Source organism: Quercus robur, chromosome 7 (assembly GCF_932294415.1).
Source record: "Quercus robur chromosome 7, dhQueRobu3.1, whole genome shotgun sequence".
Classification (NCBI taxonomy): domain Eukaryota; kingdom Viridiplantae; phylum Streptophyta; class Magnoliopsida; order Fagales; family Fagaceae; genus Quercus; species Quercus robur.
The window spans coordinates 14,654,685-14,676,384 of record NC_065540.1 but is presented as its reverse complement, the minus strand read 5'-3'; the positions used below and the strand labels follow the sequence as shown (position 1 = coordinate 14,676,384).

General features: G+C 41.8%; 2 protein-coding genes across 2 annotated transcripts; both read right to left on the bottom strand.

Annotated features, from left to right (window-relative positions):
- Positions 1-7,794: 7,794 nt before the first annotated feature.
- LOC126691052 (uncharacterized) lies at positions 7,795-8,457 on the bottom strand. Its single transcript, XM_050386132.1, has one exon. It carries the CDS (start codon positions 8,455-8,457, stop codon positions 7,795-7,797), a length of 663 nt encoding a protein of 220 aa, XP_050242089.1.
- A 6,434-nt stretch (positions 8,458-14,891) lies between these two features.
- LOC126692410 (ERBB-3 BINDING PROTEIN 1) lies at positions 14,892-21,301 on the bottom strand. Its single transcript, XM_050388009.1, has 10 exons — positions 21,134-21,301; positions 20,890-21,018; positions 20,688-20,772; positions 20,406-20,555; positions 20,036-20,189; positions 15,987-16,202; positions 15,761-15,897; positions 15,576-15,667; positions 15,296-15,475; positions 14,892-15,190 (listed from the first exon to the last, which is right to left on the bottom strand). Exons 2-10 carry the CDS (start codon positions 20,981-20,983, stop codon positions 15,105-15,107), a joined length of 1,194 nt encoding a protein of 397 aa, XP_050243966.1. The 5' UTR covers positions 20,984-21,018; positions 21,134-21,301; the 3' UTR covers positions 14,892-15,104.
- Positions 21,302-21,700: the final 399 nt, after the last annotated feature.

Sequence of the window (21,700 nt, the reverse complement as noted above, 5' to 3'; positions counted from 1 at the left end):
ATGAAGAAATCAACTAAAATCTGGTCCGCAGGAGCAAAACCAGAGAGGAAAGAACGTTCCTTCTCAACGCAATTAATCTCTCAGAAAAAGTCCTAACGTAGAGATTAACTGCCCTGAGAGAAACGGACCTAAATGGTTGATGCACAGAGGCCCCTTTTGGTTTTAATAGAGAGCAAGATTTCATGAGGGAGAAAGGGAATCAATTTACCGGTGCATGCCTGCCGTTCTAATTCTCACTTTATTTTTCTTTCTGGTTGTTTTCTTTCTTCCCTCCCACTCATTTCTTTTCTATTTCTTGGTATCTCTTTTCGAATTCCTATTTCTTAGTTATGGTTCCCGTTGTTGCTCTGTTTTTTGTTCACGGCAAGATCCTCTTTTTATAGTGCCTGCCGTGATCGAATTTTACTGTTTTAGCCCCTAACCTCCTTTGTCTGGTTTGGGTGTACTAGCCGACCACCACTGGTTCGTCTGTGTGCCACCCCCCATCACCAGACAAAGAAGGGTATTTTGTTTGTTTGTCTGACGTGGCACCCTTTCCTGCTACGGTTTGGGTTCTTTCTCTCTCCCTATCCCTCATGGCATGCATCTAGTGATTCCAACTCAGCTTGCCCCTTTTGGGTAATAAGTCATCCTAGCAGGACACTTCCCCGAAAGAACCTGAGCTGGAACCTCAAAAATAGATTTTTCCCCTCTCCCCACCACCAAACCATGCCCTCTGAATCTCTGACCCCAGACCTCACCATGCCCTGTATTGGCTAGGTACAGGCTGGTGGTGCCTGGGCCTTGTGCGTGCCTTCCTTCCATATGTATCCAAAATCTGCCTGCTGGTCATTCTTCTGTCGTGATCTGGAGGCTTGCCTGCATAGCCTATCGTCCGTTTTCTTTGACCTTTTATGTGAGCTGCTTTTCGATTTTCCACTCCCCTGAGGAGCTGGGCTTTATTTGATATTGGGTTTTACATTTCTTTTGGCCCATTTCTTGATTACCCTCATTCCCTACCATATTACTCTGTCACTCCTGCTGCAATGACTCAATCCTGCTGGGCCTCTTTGGGTCAGCCGTCTACTCTTTCCCCCAGTGGCTTGGTATGGCCATTGGTTTTCCTACTTATGGGCTCCTGTGTCCCTTTGGGCATCCTTGGCCCACTTGCTTTCTTTGGGCTTCCTTGGCCTTTTTACTAACTCTGCATTCTCATGAGCTTTTATTAACTTCATTGGGCTTCCCTAGCCCAATTACCTTATTCTCATCCTTGGGGTTCATGGGCCTGCTATTAACCCCTTACTTTCTTTGTTTGCATTACTTTGGGTCTGCGGTGGCCATTTCTCACTTTTCTACATCATATACTGCCCATGGGTATGCTATTTCTCTCTTTCCGAGTTTCTTTAAGCTCACTTGCCTCTTCAAGGCCCATTTGTTTATTTCATGGGCCTGTGATCCATTATTCATGCCGCTTGGGCCTAATGGTTTTGCCATCTATTTGCCAATTCTTTGTTGCCCTTGTCGTTAGGCTTTCTTCTTCCTACTTGGATTCTCACAAATAACCCTCAACATTTAGCCCCCTGAACATATGAAGCGTTCCTGTGGTTCATATGTGAATAAAAGACCTTTCCGTCCTTTCTTCCTCTCTTCTTTCTTTTCCTTCGCGGGCCTTTTTAAACAGTGGACCCCTCCTCATATATATATATATATATATATATATACATTTTTCTTTTTTTCTTTTCCTGCCGCGAATAGTATTGTCTCTTCGAATTTCCCTGTTTGGCAATTATTTTTAAGCATAGCTGCCGCTTCATTAATTTCATCCCATTCTGATGGTTGACCCGTCGCCTTCCTTCGTACCATTATTAATGACCTGGCTATTTAAAGAGGAGTCCCTCTTCACTTTAAACACAAACTTCTTCTTTTCCAAGAACACATTCTCTCCGTCTCCCTTTCTTCACCGTCTTTTACTTCTCAAACACTCATACCTATCTACTCCGATCAAGCCCTCTTACCATGGCGCCGATGAAAAGTCAAGGCTCTTCCCACCATAAAGGGAAAGAAGTCGCTTCTGACCCTCCCGCCGTACCTGACGTAGGCGAGGAGGCAAAGTATTTTGAGTCAGAGCACTCCGTTGGGGAAGAGACACAGCGCGAACCTGATAGTGAATGCGCCCTCTGATCAATCCATGGCACGAAGTCCACCCCCATTTCCCAAAGATTCCCAGCGACTATGTGCCGCCGCCACTGCCAGGTTGCGTATGGCTCACCCTTTGTCGGCGAAACCCCGATGTCTTTTAGGCCCCGTTGGCCTCCTCGATCCCCGATCTAGCCATTCGCCAAGGCATTTCACTCCTCGTGCCCATCCATTTTGAATTTGGGTCGGGTACTGCCTTGGGTTGGAGAGAATGGGTAGATAATGAGTTATTTGATGTGGGTTTCATGGGGTTGTTGCAATGAGCTGGTGTTCTGAAAGCCATCGTTTCATCTCGCTGCCTGTCCAACTTCCAGGACCTCTACAATCTTCGCCACTTGGTCCGACGGTGGTGTAGCGCCACCCATACCTTCTTTTTCTCCTTCGACGAACTCACCGTTACCCTTGAAGACATGGCTAATCAGTTACTCCTGCCCATCCTTGGCGATGCCGATCCTGCCACTCTAGAATTCTCTCCGGAAGAAGAGCCTACTGAGACCGAATTGAAGAAGAGGATGACCAGGAATGCCAAACTGTCATATTGGGTTAGTTCTTCTTCTAAATTTTCTGTGGCTGCCCGCCGTGCGACTTTCGTTGCGTTTTGGCTTTGTAAATTTGTTTTTAGGTCCCACCCCCACTATGTCACAAAGCCCTTATACTTTCGTTTAACCATCCAAATATCTGTCGAGGTGAGCCTGTCGTTGGCCCCTATGTTCTTGGGGCATCTATATGTCCAGTTAGACATCCTACGGAGTGACGAGAGTCAAGCGGGATCCTATCACATAGTTACCTCCTCCATCCACCGTACTATTCTGCAGCAGTTGTTATTCGAGCATTGTGCCCAATATTTGGCAAAGTGTAGACCTGCTCGTTTTGCTAGAGAGAAGTACCACTCATGTCCAAGGGTAAATACTGATTTCTGCGGCAGATTTGAGTCTGATTTTCCGCTGGCTTTTCGTTGGTCTGGCTTGAAGCCTATTGGTTATTTTGTTGTTGAGTCTTTTGATGAAGGTGTTGGTTTTTCTTGGCGGGCTTATAGAAATTTGGGTGCGAATTATACATGCATAGATTCTGCAATGAGTTTGTTTGTTGATACTGTTGGGACTACTACTCCCTTGGCTGGTTTTGACGAGACAGGGATCACCTATTTGACGGCCACCAATGCCGGATGGTTGCCCTACTTAGCCGATGAAGGCATCAGATTCGTTCATTATCCTGCCAACCGAGTAAGAAGACAGTTCGGGTTAGATCAGGACATTCCCGATGATATTTCTTTCCTTATGGAGTCTCCTACTTCGGTTCGTCCCTTTCTGCGGCATATTGCCTTTGAATTTTGGAGGCAGCGTTTCAGTGCAGTTACAATTCCTGGTTCACTGAGGGAGGGTCTTTGCACTCCTCCCATGCACGGGTATTGGCAAGCGGTGATAACTTCATTCGAGAAAGAACTAGTGGGTAACCGTGGTTTCTCTCTTATTCCCCCTGATGGGCTCAGTATGGTCATTTCGGTTAACCCTCGATTGCTCCTACCTTCTAAGTCTGTGTTGGCATATGCCAGGAAACAGAACCGGTCAGCCATCTTTGAATGGGATGAGGAGAAAAAGTGGTGGTATTGGCACACTGGCGATTATCCTCCGGTTGGGAGAAAAAGGTTAAAGTGATAAACATTTTTGCCCCAAGTAAGAAAGCTCCTACCAAGCTTAAATCTGCCAGTAAATCCAAGCCTGCTACTCCACTACCACCTACGGGTGCTCCCCTTGCCAGCAAAACTCGAGGTAGCAAAAGGAAGACAACTCCTCATCCCGTGCTTGCTGCTGAGCAGAGGGTAAGTTATCTTTTAAAATACCTTTTGACTTTCTCATGGCTAACCTTGCTGACTTCCCCCCTTTTTATAAAAAAAAAAAAAAAAAAAAAAAAAAACTCTATCTTTTGTTCCCCTTCTTTTTTTTCTAGTCTAAGCACAAAGAGGACACGTCGGTCACCCGTCCCATTCTACTTGATGAGCTCGAGTCTGAGGTACATCTCTTTTCTTCTCTTCCTTTTCTTCTCTTCGCACGTGCTTCCTCTACCACATGTCTTTTGTTTGCCTTATGTAGTTAACAGTTCCTTTAGGAGGAGCCCGAACCTCTCTCCGTATATCGTCCTACTGCCGAGGAGATCTCTGCCTCCGTGGGTGTACCCATGGAGGGCTTTTTCGATGGGGTTGATGTAGCATTTGCAACACCTACTCCTTCTACCACTGCGCATGAAGTTCCTGCCAAAACTCCTACCCCTCCCATCGAGCCGGTACCCAGAGAAGAGGGTACTCATACTGAGGGGGTTGGTGAGACCACACCTCTTTCTGCCAAAACACCTGCTCCTCCAAAGAGAGCCATTTCTCCTGCTATCGTTCAAACCAAGACTGCTTCCTCTGTTTTGCCACTTGTTATTTCCACCAGTGACCCCTTCGCGACTCTCTCCCAAGCTGCGAAGGATGGTTCTTCTCTAGTTGTTACTCCTTCCTCCATTCCCAGTTCCGCTACACGTGGTCCTGACACAGACTTATCCTCTGAGAGGTTCGATGACATTCTTGAGGATCCTGATGATGCGCATATCCTGAAGAAAAGGATTCCTAATTCTAACGAAGAGGAGAGTGCTCCACCCGAGCCTGAGTTTATGGGTATGTGTCTTCCCTTCTTTTCTGCTAGGTTCACTTTTTTTTTCTTTTTTTTTCTTCTTATATGTATTTGCGTTGCTAGTTGCTCTCTTTCATCTGTATGCCTATCTCCCCGTTCGCAGAGACTTTTGAGGGGCCAGGAGTTACAGCAGACGTAGGGATGCCTGCTCCTGCCATACCTGTAGCGCCCATTCATGCCGTACCTTCCGCACCTGTTTCTGCCGTACCCATTGTTCTTGTTTCTGCCGTTCCCACAGCCCCCATTCCTGCTGGCCCTAGTAAGTTTCCTTTCCCCTTTACCTTTTCCTTCATTTTTTTTTTCTTTGTGAGTATGTTCTTTCTAGATTATGGTTTCTCATTTTGCCTTGTGCTTTTCTTAATAGGTTCACTTCCCACTGCCCCTTCCCAGTTTGAGGTGGGCAGTAGTTCTACCACCATCCCAGACCCTGAGAATGAAGCTGCAGCCTTTTTCGCCCGCTTTGGTCAACCTGAGGTTAATGACCCTTGGCCCTGCAGACTTCTGGGCTTCTAGGCCTCCGTACGTGGATTTTCATGGCTTCCGAGTCCCCGAGGATTGTGTTTCCCACTTGGTGATGGTCTAACAGTAGCCGTGGTGATTTTATGCAGGGATTCCGTCTTGGCCGTTCTGCCAGAGAGCACTTCTTAAAGATGTTGGGGAGCGTGATGAACGACATTGAGCACAGCTTCGTTGACACTATCTCCACTGAGAGGATCCTGCAGTGGAGAGCCGCGATTCAGGAGCTTATCAGTGTGGGTTTCGCCGTGGGGTTTGTTCTAGATCATCTCCGTGAGGTTACCCGAGCCTTTTTTACGAGGAGAGTTCAGCCAGCTATTAATGCTATTGATGCCCAAATCGAGATTCTGAAGAAGGAGGTGGCAGACTTGGAGGGCCGTCGCGAGCGCCTTCTTTCTAGCATTGATGGGCCTAGCCGTTTTGGAGATCAGGCTCTCATTTCCGGACTCCGTTGATGATGATGCAATTCCCTTCTTTCTCTTTTTTTTTTTTTTTTTTTTTTTTTTTTTTTTTCATCCAGAACACTTATATGTTTCCTATAGCACTTATTTGGCGTGTGTTTGCCATAGTTTGGGTTTGTAATTATGATGTTGCACTTTGCTACTATTTTTACTATTGCTATGACATAGAGTGCTAATACTTCGTACTTTTTCATTTCATATTCATGAAAGCACGTTACAATTTTGTCTTGTGACATAGTTACTTGAAGGAAAGAAAAGGTAAAGGAAACATAAAAGCTTTTAGCAAGACAAAAGAAAGGGACAACCACATAACTTCTTCTTTTTTAGGCATAATAACGTTTCAGCCATTTCCCATTAATGGGATCCATTAAGTCTCTGCCATCCATTTGAGTCAGACGGTAATATCCACTTTGATGCGCTTCCCTTATCACAAGGGGTCCTTCCCACTTTGGTGCAAACTTAGATGGTCATGCCATGCCTCGTATGACATAGTCTGCTACCTTTAACACAAGTTGTCCTTCTGCAAACACTCTTTCCTTGGTCATCCTGCCATAAGTTTCAGTCATCTTTTGTCTGTATCTGCGGCTACGCTCCTGGGCTTTTTCTCTCTTTTCGTCAAGTCCTTGTAAATCTTCGCACCTTTCTGCTGCAAAGACTTCTCCTTCCTTTTCTTTTTCTTGCATCTGCATGACTCTCAAGGACGAAGTCATTATTTCTATTGGGCTTACTACCTCAATTCCGTAGACTAAGGAAAAAGGTGAGAAGCCTGTGGCTGACTTTGGTGAATTTCTATAAGCCCAAAGAGCGTCTGGCAGGTGCGTCGCCCATCCTCCCGTATACTCTTAGCTCATCTTATTGATAATCTTTATGAGAGTTTTGTTTGTTGCTTCTGCTTGCCCATTTCCTTGAGGGTAATAAGGCAATGACCGGTGGTGCTTGACTTAGTAGAACTCTAGCATCTTCCTTACATCACTGTTGACAAATGGTGTGCCATTGTCACTGATGATCCTGTGGGACACCCCAAACCTTACAATTATATTTTCTTTGATGAAATTTTCCACTACTCCTCCTGTGGCCTTACGGAGTGGTACTGTCTCTGCCCACTTAGTAAAATACTCTGTAGCCACTAATATCCATATGTATCCATGTGATGGTGGGTTAATTGGTCCCACTAAATCTAGCCCCCAAGTGTGGAAGGGCCATGGGGTGACCATGCTATGTAAATTCTGCGGATGGGTATGAATCAAGTTGACTTGTACTTGACAACTGTGGCACTTTTTCACAAATTATGTCGTATCTCTTTTCATGGTAGGCCAATAGTAGTCCATCTGCAGAAAGCATCTGTAGAGCTTTTTCTTCCCCTGGTGTTCCCCACATTCTTCTGAATGTACTTCTTTTATCATTTCTTTTGCTTCTTTAGGGCCCAAACACCTTAAAGGGTCCCTATTGTACCCTTTTTTGAAAATGACCATGTTATACAAAAAGTAACGTGTTGCCAACCGCTTAAACTTGTATCTTTCACTATGCTTTTGTGGCAGGATGCCTTCTATGAGGTACTGTATGAAAGGGCTTCTCCAGTCTTCGCTGATGAACACAGCGTAACTTTCCTCTCTGTCTGTCGCAAGTTGGCAGGTCCCACACTGGGTTTGGACTTGATCTGCATCTTTACCCATACTTGGCCAGTAGAAACCTGCTCTTTGAAGTCTGTGGTAAAGGCTGACCTCCCCGCAAGATCCGCAAGTCTTGTCGTGTACTTCTTTCAATTTTCTCTAGGCCTCTTCCTGCCCCACGTATCTGGACAAGACCCTACCTGGCATCCTGCGGTACAACTCCTCTCTCATCAGGGCGTAGTCTTTTAGTATTTTTAATTTTGCGGCATCTTCTCCCCTCATCAAGACTTCCCTTATGGGAATCTGCTAATCCCCTTCGCACTATTCCTCTCGGAACCTTTCCTTCAACACCTCAATGATGGATTATTCCCTTTTGCTGACTTCTATCCTGGTGCTATCCCCTTCGAAAATTATTTGTGACCCCAGTGCAGCTAATGCATCCGTAAACCGGTTTTCGTTCCTTGGAGCATGCTCTATTTCGAAGGTTGAGAATTTTTCTTCCATCCTCTGGGCCATTGCTCTGTATGGGGCTAGGCTGGGCTCTTTTAAGGAAAAGCTTCCCTTGGTCTGGCAAACAACCAGGTTTGAATCTCCCAATACTCTCAAATGTTTGACTCTCATTTCGAGAGCCGTGGCTGGCCCGGTTAGGTAGGATTCGTATTCTGCCGTGTTGTTTGAACAGGGGAATTCTAGTTTGAACGATAGCGCCACTGCCTTGTCTTCTTCATGATACAAGACTACTCCCACCCCTCTAGACTGGGCAATAAAAGACCCATTAAATTTCATTACCCATTGTTCTCTGACCTCTTCTGCCACGGATACTTCCCTTGGAACTTCATCATCTAGCGGGAATTCTTCCTCTCTTGGAAACTGTGCCAATAGATCTGCTATAGCCTGGCTTTTCACCGCCCTAGGTGTCCCCATTCTCAAGTCTGTGACAATTGTAACAACCACTGGGATATTCTGCCAGAGGGGATCGGTTGTTGTAACAAAGCTTTGATAGCATGGGACTTGGTCATCAGCCATACTTCGTAGGCCAAGAATTAATAACGCAACCTCTGCGAAGCATATACAATGGCCAAGCATGCCTTCTCCACCCTTGGATAACGAGTTTCTGCATCTTTTAAGGCGCGGCTGATGTAGTACACTGGCTACTCAACGCCACCTCCATCCTCTTGGGCGATTAATGCTCTAATGGCATACGAGTTGGTGGCCAAGTAAAGTAGCAATGGTTTTTCGTGGATAAGGGCCTGCACCGTGGGGAGGTTCATCATTATCTGTTGTAGCCTCTTGAAGGCCATCTATTGCGCTTCCCCCCACTCAAAACTTTGCCCTTTCTTAAGCAACTTGGTGAAAGTAGAAGTGATTGATGCCAACCCAAGGATGAATCTCCGGATACATGAGACTTTTCCTAAGAAACTCTTTAATTCTTTTACCGTGACCGGAGGTCTCATAGTTGCTATAGCCGTGACTTTGGCCGGGTCCACATCTATCCCCCTGCTGTGAACCAGGAAACCCAAGAACTTCCCAGAGGACACCCCAAATGCGCACTTAAGGGGGTTCATTCTTAACTTAAAGGCTCTGCATCTTTCAAATACCCTTTTGAACACGTAGAAGTGCTCTTCTCTCCTCTTTGATTTAACTACTTTGTCATCCACATAGTCCTCTAGTTCCTGGTGCATCATGTCATAAAATATGGCCGTCATTGCTCGTTGATAAGTTGCGCTTACATTTTTTAACCCGAAGAGCATCATAGTGTAGTAGAAATTGCCCATAGGTGTTTTGAAAGTAGTTTTCTCTGCGTCCTTTGGTGCCATCCTGATCTGATTGTATCCACTAAACCTATCCATGAATGAAAACATGGCACTTCCTACCGTAGAATCTATTAGTAAATCCATGTTTGGCAATAGGAACTCGTCCTTTGGACAGGCTTTGTTGAGATTTCTGAAATTTACACAACATCTTATCTGGCCGTTCTTCTTCTTTACTGGTACTATGTTGGATAGCCAGCGAGGATGTTGAATAGGCATGATGAATCTGCGGCTAGTAATTTTTGTACTTCTTTGACTATCTGCCCTTCTATTTCTGTGTGAAATATCATGGCAGGCTGGGCCACTGGCTTGGCCTCTGGTCTACATTTAATGTATGCGCAACTAGCCTAGGGTCTAATCCTGGCATTTCACTGTAGTCCCACGCGAAAACGTCTTTGAACTCTTTCAACAGTAGTATCAGTTTTGACTTCTCCTTTTCTGTCAAACTTGCACTAATTGAGATAGACCTTGGTTCTTGTGAACTCCTAGGTCAACTTCTTCCAATTCTTCTTCTACTCTGCCACAACTTCCCCATCCTTTTCTTCTTCTTTTCCCAAATTTTCTTGAGCGACATAACACGCCAAACTCCCGTGCTACCATACTTGGGTGGGGCCCGCTTGCAGCTCACTTGTGAGCCCTACGCGCCTTCATAACTTATACACAATCCTGCCATCAAAGCCTCAGACCCTAATGCATTGGGGTGTGTTATCTGATTCTGCAGCATGCGCTTCTTTTCTTTTCTTCTTTTATGCCAGCAACTCTCTTAGATCAGGTTCTAGGTCACTCTGGACGTCTTCCCACTTAGGCACGAAGGTACCTCGTGGCTTTGAAACTGAGCTTTCCCCAGATGGAGCCCATTGGTCGTAAAACATGGTTTCCACTAAGTGAGCTTCTGCTTGCTCGAATAGCGGGGGGTTTGCAGCTATACGTATCATCCTGCCATTCAGTCTTCCTTTCACACACTGGTGATAAATGGACGAAACCAATTGGTGTTTGTGCAACCAGGGCCTTCCCAAAAGCACATGATAGGATACTTCCATTCTGACCACATGGAAACGAGCTAAAGAAGCTATAGGATCTACTTTCAACCACAATTGGATGTGGCCTGTGGTGTACTCACCCCTTCCGTCGAACCCTGTTACTTCCATTGGGCATCCTTGGATCTTTCTTTCTAAAATTCCTGCCACTTGCAAGGTGCTCAATGTTATGAGGTTTACGGAAGCACCTGTATCTACCAAGGCCCTCTTAATAGGGATTTGGTTTATGGATGCTGCCAAATAGAGAGGTCTCCTGTGATTTAGGTGTCCCACCTCCATATCTTCATTGCTAAACGTGATCTCGGCTGATTCCTGTAAGAGGGCTCTGTCATCTGGAATTTCTGCTGATAAGCACTTTACTCCTGCCCTGGAGGCGATACTCACCAAAGCCTCTGTGGCTATCTTTCTTTCCTTTGCTGTGAGTCCCAACTAGTCAAACAAATTTTTGAATTTGGCACTTTGCTGTAGAGTGGTAATCGTTGTGGCAAGTAGGGCCAGGTTCTCCTCCTCGTCCTCTCCTGGGTCTGCGCATATTACTACTGCTACTACACCCTTTCCCTTGTGATTCGGGAGTGGATTTCTTTGGACCTCCTGTTGGGTTAACTCCAGTGTCCCTTCTTTAATCCTGCAGTGCACCAATCTGCGGAGCGCCTAGCATTCTGCGGTGGGATGTTATACAGGCAGCAAAAGCGAGGGTCTCTTCTTTCTTCCTCCGTAGGTTTTCTAGAAACCTGGTTGGGTTTAAAAATTCCATCTGCTATCCATTTGTCTAGCAACACATCCAGTTCCTTAGGAGTACATGGTATGGGTGGGGGCGTATCATATTCCCTCCCTTCGGTTTTCTTTCTCCGTTCTCCGGTGGACACTGCCATAGCCTGTGGGGCGTTTCTTTTGTCTAAGCTTGGTTTTACGGACTGGGCCGTCTTCCTGGCTTTCTGTAACAGCTGTGCAAACTGGGAAATTTCTAGATTTTCCAGGATTACTCTGAATTCCCGAATCATGTTAGTCATACACATTTCTACTAAGGTTCTTTCTTCACAATGGTCATAGCAGTCAAGTGCTATGTCCCTGAACCACTTGATGTATTCCATCAAATCTTCGCCATACTTTTGCTTGGTCACTTGCAGGGTTCCAAGCGTTACTGTTTCCTTTCCGTGGAAGTACTTAGTGCAAAATATATCCACCATGTCATCCCAAGTTGGGATCAATTCTGGCTTTAGGCCGATGTACCAAGTGTATGTCCGGTCACACAATGACTTTGAAAATTCTCGAAGACATAAGTCTTCGTCTGCGGCGTAAAGGCCAAGGGTATCAATAAACTTGCTCACGTGCTCAACTGCACTTCCTTTCCTGCCATCGTATTGTGCAAAGGCCCTCGACTCATACCTCTCGGGGTATGGTTTGCTGAGTACCTTTAGTGGGTAAGGAGGCCTTCATGCGTAAAACCTCTCCTTGCGTGTTCTGGCTCTCTCTTGTTCCAGGAGAGTCGCTACTTCAACCATAGTAATGAAATGCTGTTCTGCATTCCGCGGGACACCTCCTGCTAGTGTCTCTTCTCTGTCTACCGCATGCTCTAGGTCATGCTAGCTCCCTTTTCTCCTTCGTATTGTCTACTTTTAGTTGACGGATTTCTTCCAGCATTTGTTGCTGCGAGTGTTGCAGTGATTGCAATACTTTAATAAAAGTACTAACATTGTCCGTGGGAATTCTTGGCTGTGGCTGAGGATCAGCCCCCCTTCTATTGGCACCTTCCGTTTGGTTAGGCTGTTGTTGGTGAGGTGTTGTTGGCCTGGACTCTGCTTACGAGGGCACGGCACTTATATTTCGTGTCATTCTGGACTTTGGTAGCATTGTCTGCGATGGATTCTATGTTTTCACCCCTATCTGTTTCCCAACTCCCCAGCGGAGTCGTCAATTGTAAAGTAGTGGGCTGTGCTAGTAGTGTTGGGCTGCTTCCTTCTGCATTAGGCCCAAGTTTTCTGGATAAGGGAGTTGGGACCAATCCAGCTGCAACTCAATTTGGTCCGGCTTGTGCGCAAACTATGCCTGATTTGCCAGGAACGTGCTTGCGGCAGGCAGAGCTGTTTCAGACAAGTTGTGGCAGACAAACATAATAATAAAAAAAATAAAAAATAAAAATATCTGGCTACTTAGTAGGAAATGACCAAATGATCCCCAAACACAATCACAGTAATAATAATCACTTTTACAAAAAGAAAATAACAGAACGAAAGGGAGCAAATAGTAATATGTATGGGTTAATCAGAAGATGAAGAAATCAACTAAAATCTGGTTCGCATGAGCAAAACCAAAGAGGAAAGAACGTTCCTTCTCAACGCAATTAATCTCTCAGGAAAAGTCCTACCGTGGAGATTAACTGCCCTGAGAGAAACGGACCTGAATGGTTGATGCACAGAGGACCCTTTTGGTTTTAACAGAGAGCAAGATTTCGTGAGGGAAAGAGGGAATCAATCTACCAGTGCATGCCTACCATTCTAATTCTCACTTTATTTTTCTTTCTGGTTGTTTTCTTTCTTCCCTCCCACTCGTTTCTTTTCTATTTCTTGGTATCTCTTTTCGAATTCCTATTTCTTAGTTATGATTCCCGTTGTTGCTCTGTTTTTTGTTCACGGCAAGATCATCTTTTTATAGTGCCTGCCGTGACCAGATTTTACTGTTTTAGCCCTTAACCTCATTTATCTGGTCTGGGTGTACTAGCCGACCACCACTGGTTTGTTTGTGTGCCACCTTCCCATCACCAGACAAAGAAAGGTATTTTGTTTGTTTGTCTGTCGTGGCACCCTTTCCTACTACAGTCTGGGTTCTTTCTCTCTCCCTATCCCTTATGGCATGCACCTAGTGGTTCCAACTCAGCTTGCTCCTTTTGGGTAGTAAGTCATCCCAGCAGGACACTTCCTCGAAAGAACCTAAGTTAGAACCTCAAAAATAGATTTTTCCCCTCTCCCCACCACCAAACCATACCCTCTGAATCTCTGATCATCGATCTCACCGTGCCTTGTATTGGCTGGGTACAGGCTGGTAGTGCCTGGGCCTTGCGCATGCCTTCCTTCCATATGTGTCCAAAATCTACCTGCTGGTCATTCGTTTGCCGTGGTCTGGAGGCTTGCATGCATAGCCTGCCGTCTGTTTTCTTTGACCTTTTATGTGAGTTGCTTTTTGATTTCCCACTCCCCTGAAAAGCTAGGCTTTATTTGATACTGGGTTTTACATTTCTTTCGGCCCATTTCTTGATTACCCTTATTTCCTGCCATATTACTCTGTCACTCCTGCTGCAATGACTTAATCCTGCTAGGCATCTTTGGGTCAGCCATTTACTCTTTCCCCCAGTGGCTTGGTATGGTCATTGGTTTTCCTACTTATAGGCTCTTGTGTCCCTTTAGGCATCCTGGCCCACTTGCTTTCTTTGGGCTTCTTTGGCCCTTTTACTAACTCTACATTCCCATGAGTTTTTACTAACTTCATTGGGCTTGTTTGGCCTAATTACCTTATTCTCATCCTTGGGGTTCATGGGCTTGCCATTAACCCCCTACTTTCTTTGTTTGCATTACTTTAGGCCTACGATGGGCCTTTTTCACTTTTCTACATCATATACTGCCCATGGATATGCTATTTCTCTTTTTTCGGGCTTCTTTAAGCCTACTTGCCTCTTCAAGACCCATTTATTTATTTCATGGACTTGTAATCCATTATTCCTACCGCTTGGACCTAATGGTTTTGCCATCTATTTGCCAATTCCTTGCTGCCCTTGTCGTTGGGCTTTCTTCTTCCTACTTGAATTCTCACAAATGACCCTCAACAGCAATTAACCCACTATTTTTTTCATTCACCAATCATGCCAAATCACAGTGATAAAAAATTGTGAAATTTTTTGCGATTTTAAGCTTTTTCCTTGTTAAAATATCATTTCCGTTGCCCACATTTTCTTTGCTTCTGACAGGCATGTGCTACCCTCTGTTTTTGCCCATGTTTGTCTCACGTTTGTAGGGGCAGATGCCATTAAATGGGAGCTTGAATTTTTATTTTTATATTTACTTTTATTTTTGAAGAGAGAAGTTTTAAATTTGAACAAATCAATGGTATAGAATGAATTACGCAGTCTACTACAATTAATATTAATTGAAATCTTATGGTACGTAGAGGTGGAAGAGAATCTCGCTCGTAACAATTTTGGAAGAAATTCTCTCTTACAACAATTATACCACAACAATCCATTGTGTATACCATGAGATTCAACCTTAATAATTAGTAGATTATGCATATTCCAACAGAAATCAACTTCACAATTAGAAGCTAATTTGGCAATATAATCGGTTGACTCATTAAAGTACTATTGTAACTGTTTCACATCCTAATCTATATTTGATTGTACAAAAAGGTAATAGCCAAGACGATACTCCCTCCTCTCATTCATGAGATACCCCATCTTAAATTCAATTCGCAAAATCCACCATAGTCCAAAAGTACCTAATAATTACTCAAGATCTCCCTAACATAAAGGAAATAAGTTTCTTCTTGGTGTGATTATTGTATATTAATTTTGGGTCTTATCACTTCCAGTAACCTTAGAAATGTCACACAATATACCACAACGTCGATTGAATCTGCTGCTAAACTCTTTGATTCTAGAGTGTGTCTAAGAAATTAGGATTATCTAGAAGATACATAAAATGGTATATTTGCAAGAAAACATGATTAAGATTAATGTCCAAAGACTAGTAAACCAGCTCATATTCAACCTGATACAATGGATGAAGTACCAAAATTGACAAGGCGGGGGTTGGAAAAAAATGAAATGTAAGAAAACTCATTCCTGGGATGCAGCACCATTTGTAGTTGTTTCATCCATAGGATCAGCTTCTGTGGACTCTTCAGTTTTGTCACCCTTTTTACCTGCAATTCACAAGTAATTCAGTCTAGTTCCAGAGTTGAATGACTCAGAATTAGTTTACATTCTAACTTCTTAGTCTACAGATAAACAGTCAAGACCAAGCTTACCTTTCTTCTTCTTTCCACCCCCTTTCTTCTTTGTCTTTGTGCCCAAGGCTAACCAAGCCTTGATTTCAGGATCATCTATTGTCTTTGTGGGCTGCAGCTCCTTCAGAGGATGAGATGTGACCCGATCTGACCCATTTGGCATTAGTAAAACCGTGAATTTGATGTGAGCAACATAATCACCTGCAAAACCATGAATACAACAGTGAAAAATGTCATTATCACCTTCCTGTGGGTGAAACTGATCAGGATCTGCTATAGAACCCAGAAATATGTTTCTTACCAGGCTTCTCATGAAGAACAGGATATGGCTGCAATAGCTCATGATTAACACATTCCACTAAACCAAGACGAGCCCTCTTCTCCTCCAGAGCCCTATCGTAAAGAAATTCCAAATGTTCTATGAAGGTTGGAGAGAACACAAAAGACAATACCAAAAGGAAAGTATTCTGTTAAGGCACAACATACCTAGCAGTGAATGGCATGATAGGGAATTTCTGGCTTATTTCACTGAAAATAAACCTAGATGCTTTCATCTTCAGGTGGTAGTTCTTGTCAACAGCTCTCTTGTAAATAGTTGTCTGCTTCTCATCCAACAACTTAGGCTGCAAATTCCATTTAAATAATTTGAGGACTCATAAATTAGAATAGTGAACGTATATTGCATTTTAATTTTATCTTGACTTGACATTACCTTGCCTTCACCTGAGCTTGTTACAATATCAATAGCATAAACTTCATTCTCCTCAAACTCCGCATCATCAACTCTTGTATCTGTATTAGACACACTCAGCACAACCTTGTTACCATCTATCACAAACTGCTTCAGCTGGTGGCTAAGAACACCCTCAACAATTTTGCAGTCATAAGCAGCTGCAACCTTCTGAATTGCATCAGTTACATCTTTGTTCTGTTAAACAAACAAAGATACAATTAACCAAATAATTAAAGAAGATGAGAATTAAGTTCTACTAATAAAATCATAGAACAATCACTAGATTGACATATATGAAGGAAAGACGGAATAACAACAATGAAAATCATTTGTAGCTCTCTACTTCCACAAGAAAAAGTAGACCATGAAACTCTTGCATACAAAATGAGTCCCATACTGCATATTTATGCAAGTACAAGTAAAAATATCAGTTATATATATATATATATATATATAGAGAGAGAGAGAGAGAGAGAGAGAGAGAGAGAGAGAGAGAGAGAGAGAGAACTTTTCCAAGCAAATGGAACAAAAATACATGATGCTCTATCAGTGTAACTATGACAAAGAGAGGCTTCATTGGAGTTTATCCATAGCCCATGATAGTCTTCATCATGTAGAGATCATATCTAAAGGGGGAAAACCACTCCGATGCGGAGGTCAAATGAAGTGAGCATGTGAAACCATAATCAGGAAACAAAGCAAGTTTGCTTTGCAGCAACAAATAATTAACTACACACAACAGTTACTTGTCCATTTGTAACCAGAGCAACTTGTTCCCTAGGGAAATAAAAAATCCATGATTACAAAGAGCAAGGAATCAAAATTTCATGAATCTGACTCAAATATGTCCTAGCAAATGAAATAATGTAGGTCAACATGGGAGAATAGGTATTAGCCACAAAAATATGCCTACCTAAAGCACCCCAAGAATGGCCAAGCACAATATAGGCAACAGGGAAAAGAGGAAATCAAGAAGACATTGATCACCTCGGCAAAGTTGCCTTAAGTATACTATTTAAGCTTTGTTATTATTATTAATTTATTTATTTATAGTTAAGATTGGTTGAATGAGATCAGATAACAGTTCAAGTATACAGAATACATACCCAAATGCCCTTATGAAAAACTTCAGCAATTAGGAATCTTTCTTCTTTGTATGTTTCAATAATCAAATCATGAACTAGTGGGGAAACCCAAAACCATAATATCTCTCTCACACACACACACACACACACACAAATGGAACAAAAATACATGATGTCCTATCAGTGTAACTATGACAAAAAGAGGCTTCATTGGAGCTTGTCCATAGCCAATGATAGTCTTCATCATGTAGACATCAATGTCAAAGGGGAAAAAACCTCACTGGTAGTGAAACCCAAAACTGAAATCTCTCACTCAAGCACACACAAATGGAACAAAAATATATGATGTCCGGAACAAAAATACATGACGTCCTATCAGTGTAACTATGACTAAAAAGAGGCTTCATTGGAGCTTATCCATAGCCAATGATAGTCTTCATCATGTAGACATCATGTCAAAGGGGAAAAAACATCTCACTAGTAGTGAAACCCAAAACCAAAATCTCTCTCACTCACACACGCACACACGCACACACAAATGGAACAAAAATACATGATGTTTCTATCAGTGTAACTATGACTAAAAGGAGGCTTCATTGGAGCTTATCCATAGCCCATGATAGTCTTCATCATGTAGAAATCATGTCAAAGGGGAAAAAAACCTCTCTTGTGGAGAGGTCAAATGAAGCAAATGCTAGAAATACACTAACAGGAAAACAAAGCAACTTTGCATTGCAGCTACAAGAGATTAGCTATATGCATAAATTTAGATGTCCATTTGGACATGGAGCAGCTTGTCCCCAAGATAATAAAAATTTCAACGATGATACAGAATATGTCTTAGCAATTGAAATAATGTTGGCCAACATAGGAGAATAGGTATTGACCACAAAATATGTCTACCTAAAGCAACCCAGGCATGGCAAAGCACAATATAGGCAACAGGGAAAAGAGGAAATCAAGAAGACATCGATTGCCTCGGCAAAGTTGCCATGATTTGTAATATTTAGGCATGACTTTATATATAAGTACGAACGATTGTAACAATCAAAAAGAAACGTAGAATGTTTTAAGACAACAGCTTAAGTCTTAGCAAAGAGAATGTCTTATCAATTGAAACAATATTGGCCAACATAGGAGAATAGGTATTAACCACAAAAATGTCTACCTAACGCAACCCAGGCATGGCAAAGCACAATATAGGCAACAGGGAAAAGAGGAAATCAAGAAGACATCGATTGCCTCGGCAAAGTTGCCATGATTTTTAATATTTAGGCATGATTTTACCTATTTATATATAAGTATGAACGATTGTAACAATCAAAAATAAATGTAGAATGTTTTAAGACAGCAGCTCAAGTCTTAGCAAAGAGAATATGCCTTACCAATTGAAACAATATTGGCCAACATAGGAGAATAGGTATTAACCACAAAAATATGTCTACCTAAAGCACCCCAGGCATGGCAAAGCACAATATAGGCAACAGGGAAAAGAGGAAATCAAGAAGACATCGATTGCCTCGGCAAAGTTGCCATGATTTTTAATATTTAGGCATGATTTTACCTATTTATATATAAGTATGAACGATTGTAACAATCAAAAATAAATGTAGAATGTTTTAAGACAGCAGCTTAAGTCTTAGCAAAGAGAATATGTCTTACCAATTGAAACAATATTGGCCAACATAGGAGAATAGGTATTAACCACAAAAATATGTCTACCTAAAGCACCCCAGGCATGGCAAAGCACAATATAGGCAACAGGGAAAAGAGGAAATCAAGAAGACATCGATTGCCTCGGCAAAGTTGCCATGGTTTTATTTATTTATATACAAGTATGAATGGTTGTAACAATCAAAAAGAAATGTAGAATGTTTTAAGAAAACAGCTCAGGTATACAGACTATACTCAACTGCCCTTATGAAAGAAAATAGGAATATGGCAGCTTTCTACTTTTTTTGTTTCAGCAATCAAATCATGAAATGCAACTGAAACTGAACCATTACTCTCTCTCTCTGATACTAGTCCCCCAAGGAAAAGGGATATAGAGAACATGTTGATGCCTTTGTGGACCTTAATAAAAAAGGAACTTTCAAAGGAATCAATTCAACAGTAATTGTGGAAACAGAATGGAAAAATTATGTCACATAGACAATTTCATCATGTGCAATTGTCCAATATTCAGTATCAATGGTTAAATAAATGTCATTGGAAGAGTAGAGTGGATATACAGAATTCAGGTAGCCAATCTCAAATGAATGAAATAAGTATTTCTCAAAGTTTAGAGATAGATCATTCCCCTATCAGAGTAACTATGACAAAAGCTTCATTTGGATGTATACCCATAGCTTATTATAAAGAGTTCATCACTTAGGGGTGCAATGAGAACTGAAACATATTATTTCCAATATTGAAAATTTAGAAAAACATCTGATTAAACTGCCAATAGAAATTTTAGAAAGGAAGAATACAGAGTGAAATGGGCTAATAACCCAGAAAAATATATTTAAAAAAAAGAGCATGAACTCACTCGACTCTCCCTCGAACAGAAAGAATCATAATTAAATGAAAATACCCAGAAGAATTAAATACTCAAATAACATCATTGTCATGCTTCAGCGAGAACGCCAAGCATATAGCAGATTAAACAGCCCCAAATGTCTAGATAACAACCCACAAACCAAACAATGACAAAAGCTTCATTTGGAAGTTCTTGAATTAACTTCTACAATAGAAATCAACATCAAAGCAAAAGCAATCCATGATATTGATAACAAGACTCCGAAAGCATTCATATCTTTCATATGTGATCAAAGATAAGCATATAACCCAAACAAGCATATCACAAACAATCCAAACACCAATATAATTCGACCAATCATCAATCACTAATCAAATGCCACAAATTGAAAATACAAGACATAAACTTTACTGAAATTTTACCTTCTTTCCTGGCCTTACAAGCCTCAAAGCAACTTCCGCAGCTGTATTAGCTGCGGCAATTACATCAGCTGCCTTTCCAGTAACCGGCCCATCCTGAAGAACATGAGTATGTGCCACAACCGCGATAAACCCATCTATATGGCAACCCATATCACTGTCCCCACAAAAAATAAACATACAAACTATTCAAAATTTGTATAACAATATTTAAGCCACTATTATATTAGTACAATAACAAATGATTGACCAACAGACCAGTTGGGGTCGGCCACAGATATTCTTTTTCATCATCTATCCAATCCAATTGAAACCCACTTTTACATTGTAAACAAAAAATAAAAACCCAAAACAGAAATTCAAGAAAGCTCACATTTTCAAGACATCACCGGCTTCCATCACGGTCTCATCGCTCGCGAGTGGAGAGAAATGACACACAGTGTTGTTTACAGAAATGCAAGTTGGGAACGCAACACCCCTTTCAATCTTCTTCTTAACATTCTTGTACATATTGCCAGTTTGCCTTAATTTTTATACACAAACAAAAAACAAAACAAAAAATCCACAAAATCATTACAAACAGAACAGAATAAAACTAAGCACAATAACAATATCTCAGTACAAAATTTGAAAAAAAATAAAAATAAAAGCTCACTCTCTAATGAAAGAGTCACCAATCTCGCAAACATCTACAATCTTAGCCTTTGGTTTGCATTCAGATACAACTAACTGCAAAGCCTCTGCGAAAATTTCACAATATCTTAATCAATACAAAGCTAAAATCAAATAAACAACATCAAAAATTAAGATTTTTTGTGTGCGTGTGTGTGTGTGTGTGTGAACATATATATATGTACTGTTAATGATCTCGGCAGCGCTTTTGTATTTGGTGACGACTTCAGGGGAAGTGAGATCCAACTCCTTCTCCTCTCTTTCTTCGTCCGACGACATCGTTTTGGAGCTTTAAGAAAAAACTCCTTCTGCAACTGAAAAAAAGGATAAGAGAGAGAGAGAGAGAGAGAGAATCGAATTGATTGCGTTTAGAGGCGAAACGTGTGAAATGGAGAATGAATTATAGAGAAGATAAGGAGAGTTTCTTACTCGAAGAAAATGGCGGCGAGGAAGTGAAGCGGTAGCGAGCTTTGAGAGCTAGGGTTTAAGGGAGAGAGAGATAGAGATAGAGATGAAAAGAGAGAGACAAGGTAACAGGTGGATGTGGCTATGACTCAAAAGCTTTAGCTAGGGTTGCGATTCTTACGCCAGCGTCGGTTTATATAGAGCATTTTTCGTTATGGACCAGCTTGGCCTCTGGGTAGTAGGGTTTTCTTTTTTTTCTTTTTTCTTTTTTTTTTTAATTTTTTTTAAAAGAAATCTTTGAATTTTAACGTTTTATCACACTATAGTACTGCATAGTACATTTTTTTTAGTTACTGAATAGTGATGTGTGATGTATATATTATGTCTTATTGTCTTTTCTTTTTTTTTTTTTTTTTTTGGTAAACTGTCTTATTGTCTTTACCACTATATAATATATTTTTTTAATGCATATGACATATTTGGAAAAATTTCTGTCCTTGGCTTTCATATGATACGATGATTTTGCAAATTTTTATATATATAAAGGGAGAGCAGTTCAAAGTGACAATCCAATAGGTAATGATAATCTGT

What these genes read in the sequence shown, in the direction of transcription:
- LOC126691052 (XM_050386132.1), bottom strand. Translation starts at nt 8,457, where the DNA reads ATGGCTGATGACCAAGTCCCATGCTATCAAAGCTTTGTTACAACAACC.
- LOC126692410 (XM_050388009.1), bottom strand. Translation starts at nt 20,983, where the DNA reads ATGTCGTCGGACGAAGAAAGAGAGGAGAAGGAGTTGGATCTCACTTCC. An exon ending in CGCTGCCGAGATCATTAACA is followed by an intron (nt 20,773 to 20,889) that starts GTACATATATAT and finishes AAATTTTCGCAG; the next exon opens with AGGCTTTGCAGTTAGTTGTA. An exon ending in ATCATGCCATTCACTGCTAG is followed by an intron (nt 15,668 to 15,760) that starts GTATGTTGTGCC and finishes TCTTTACGATAG; the next exon opens with GGCTCTGGAGGAGAAGAGGG.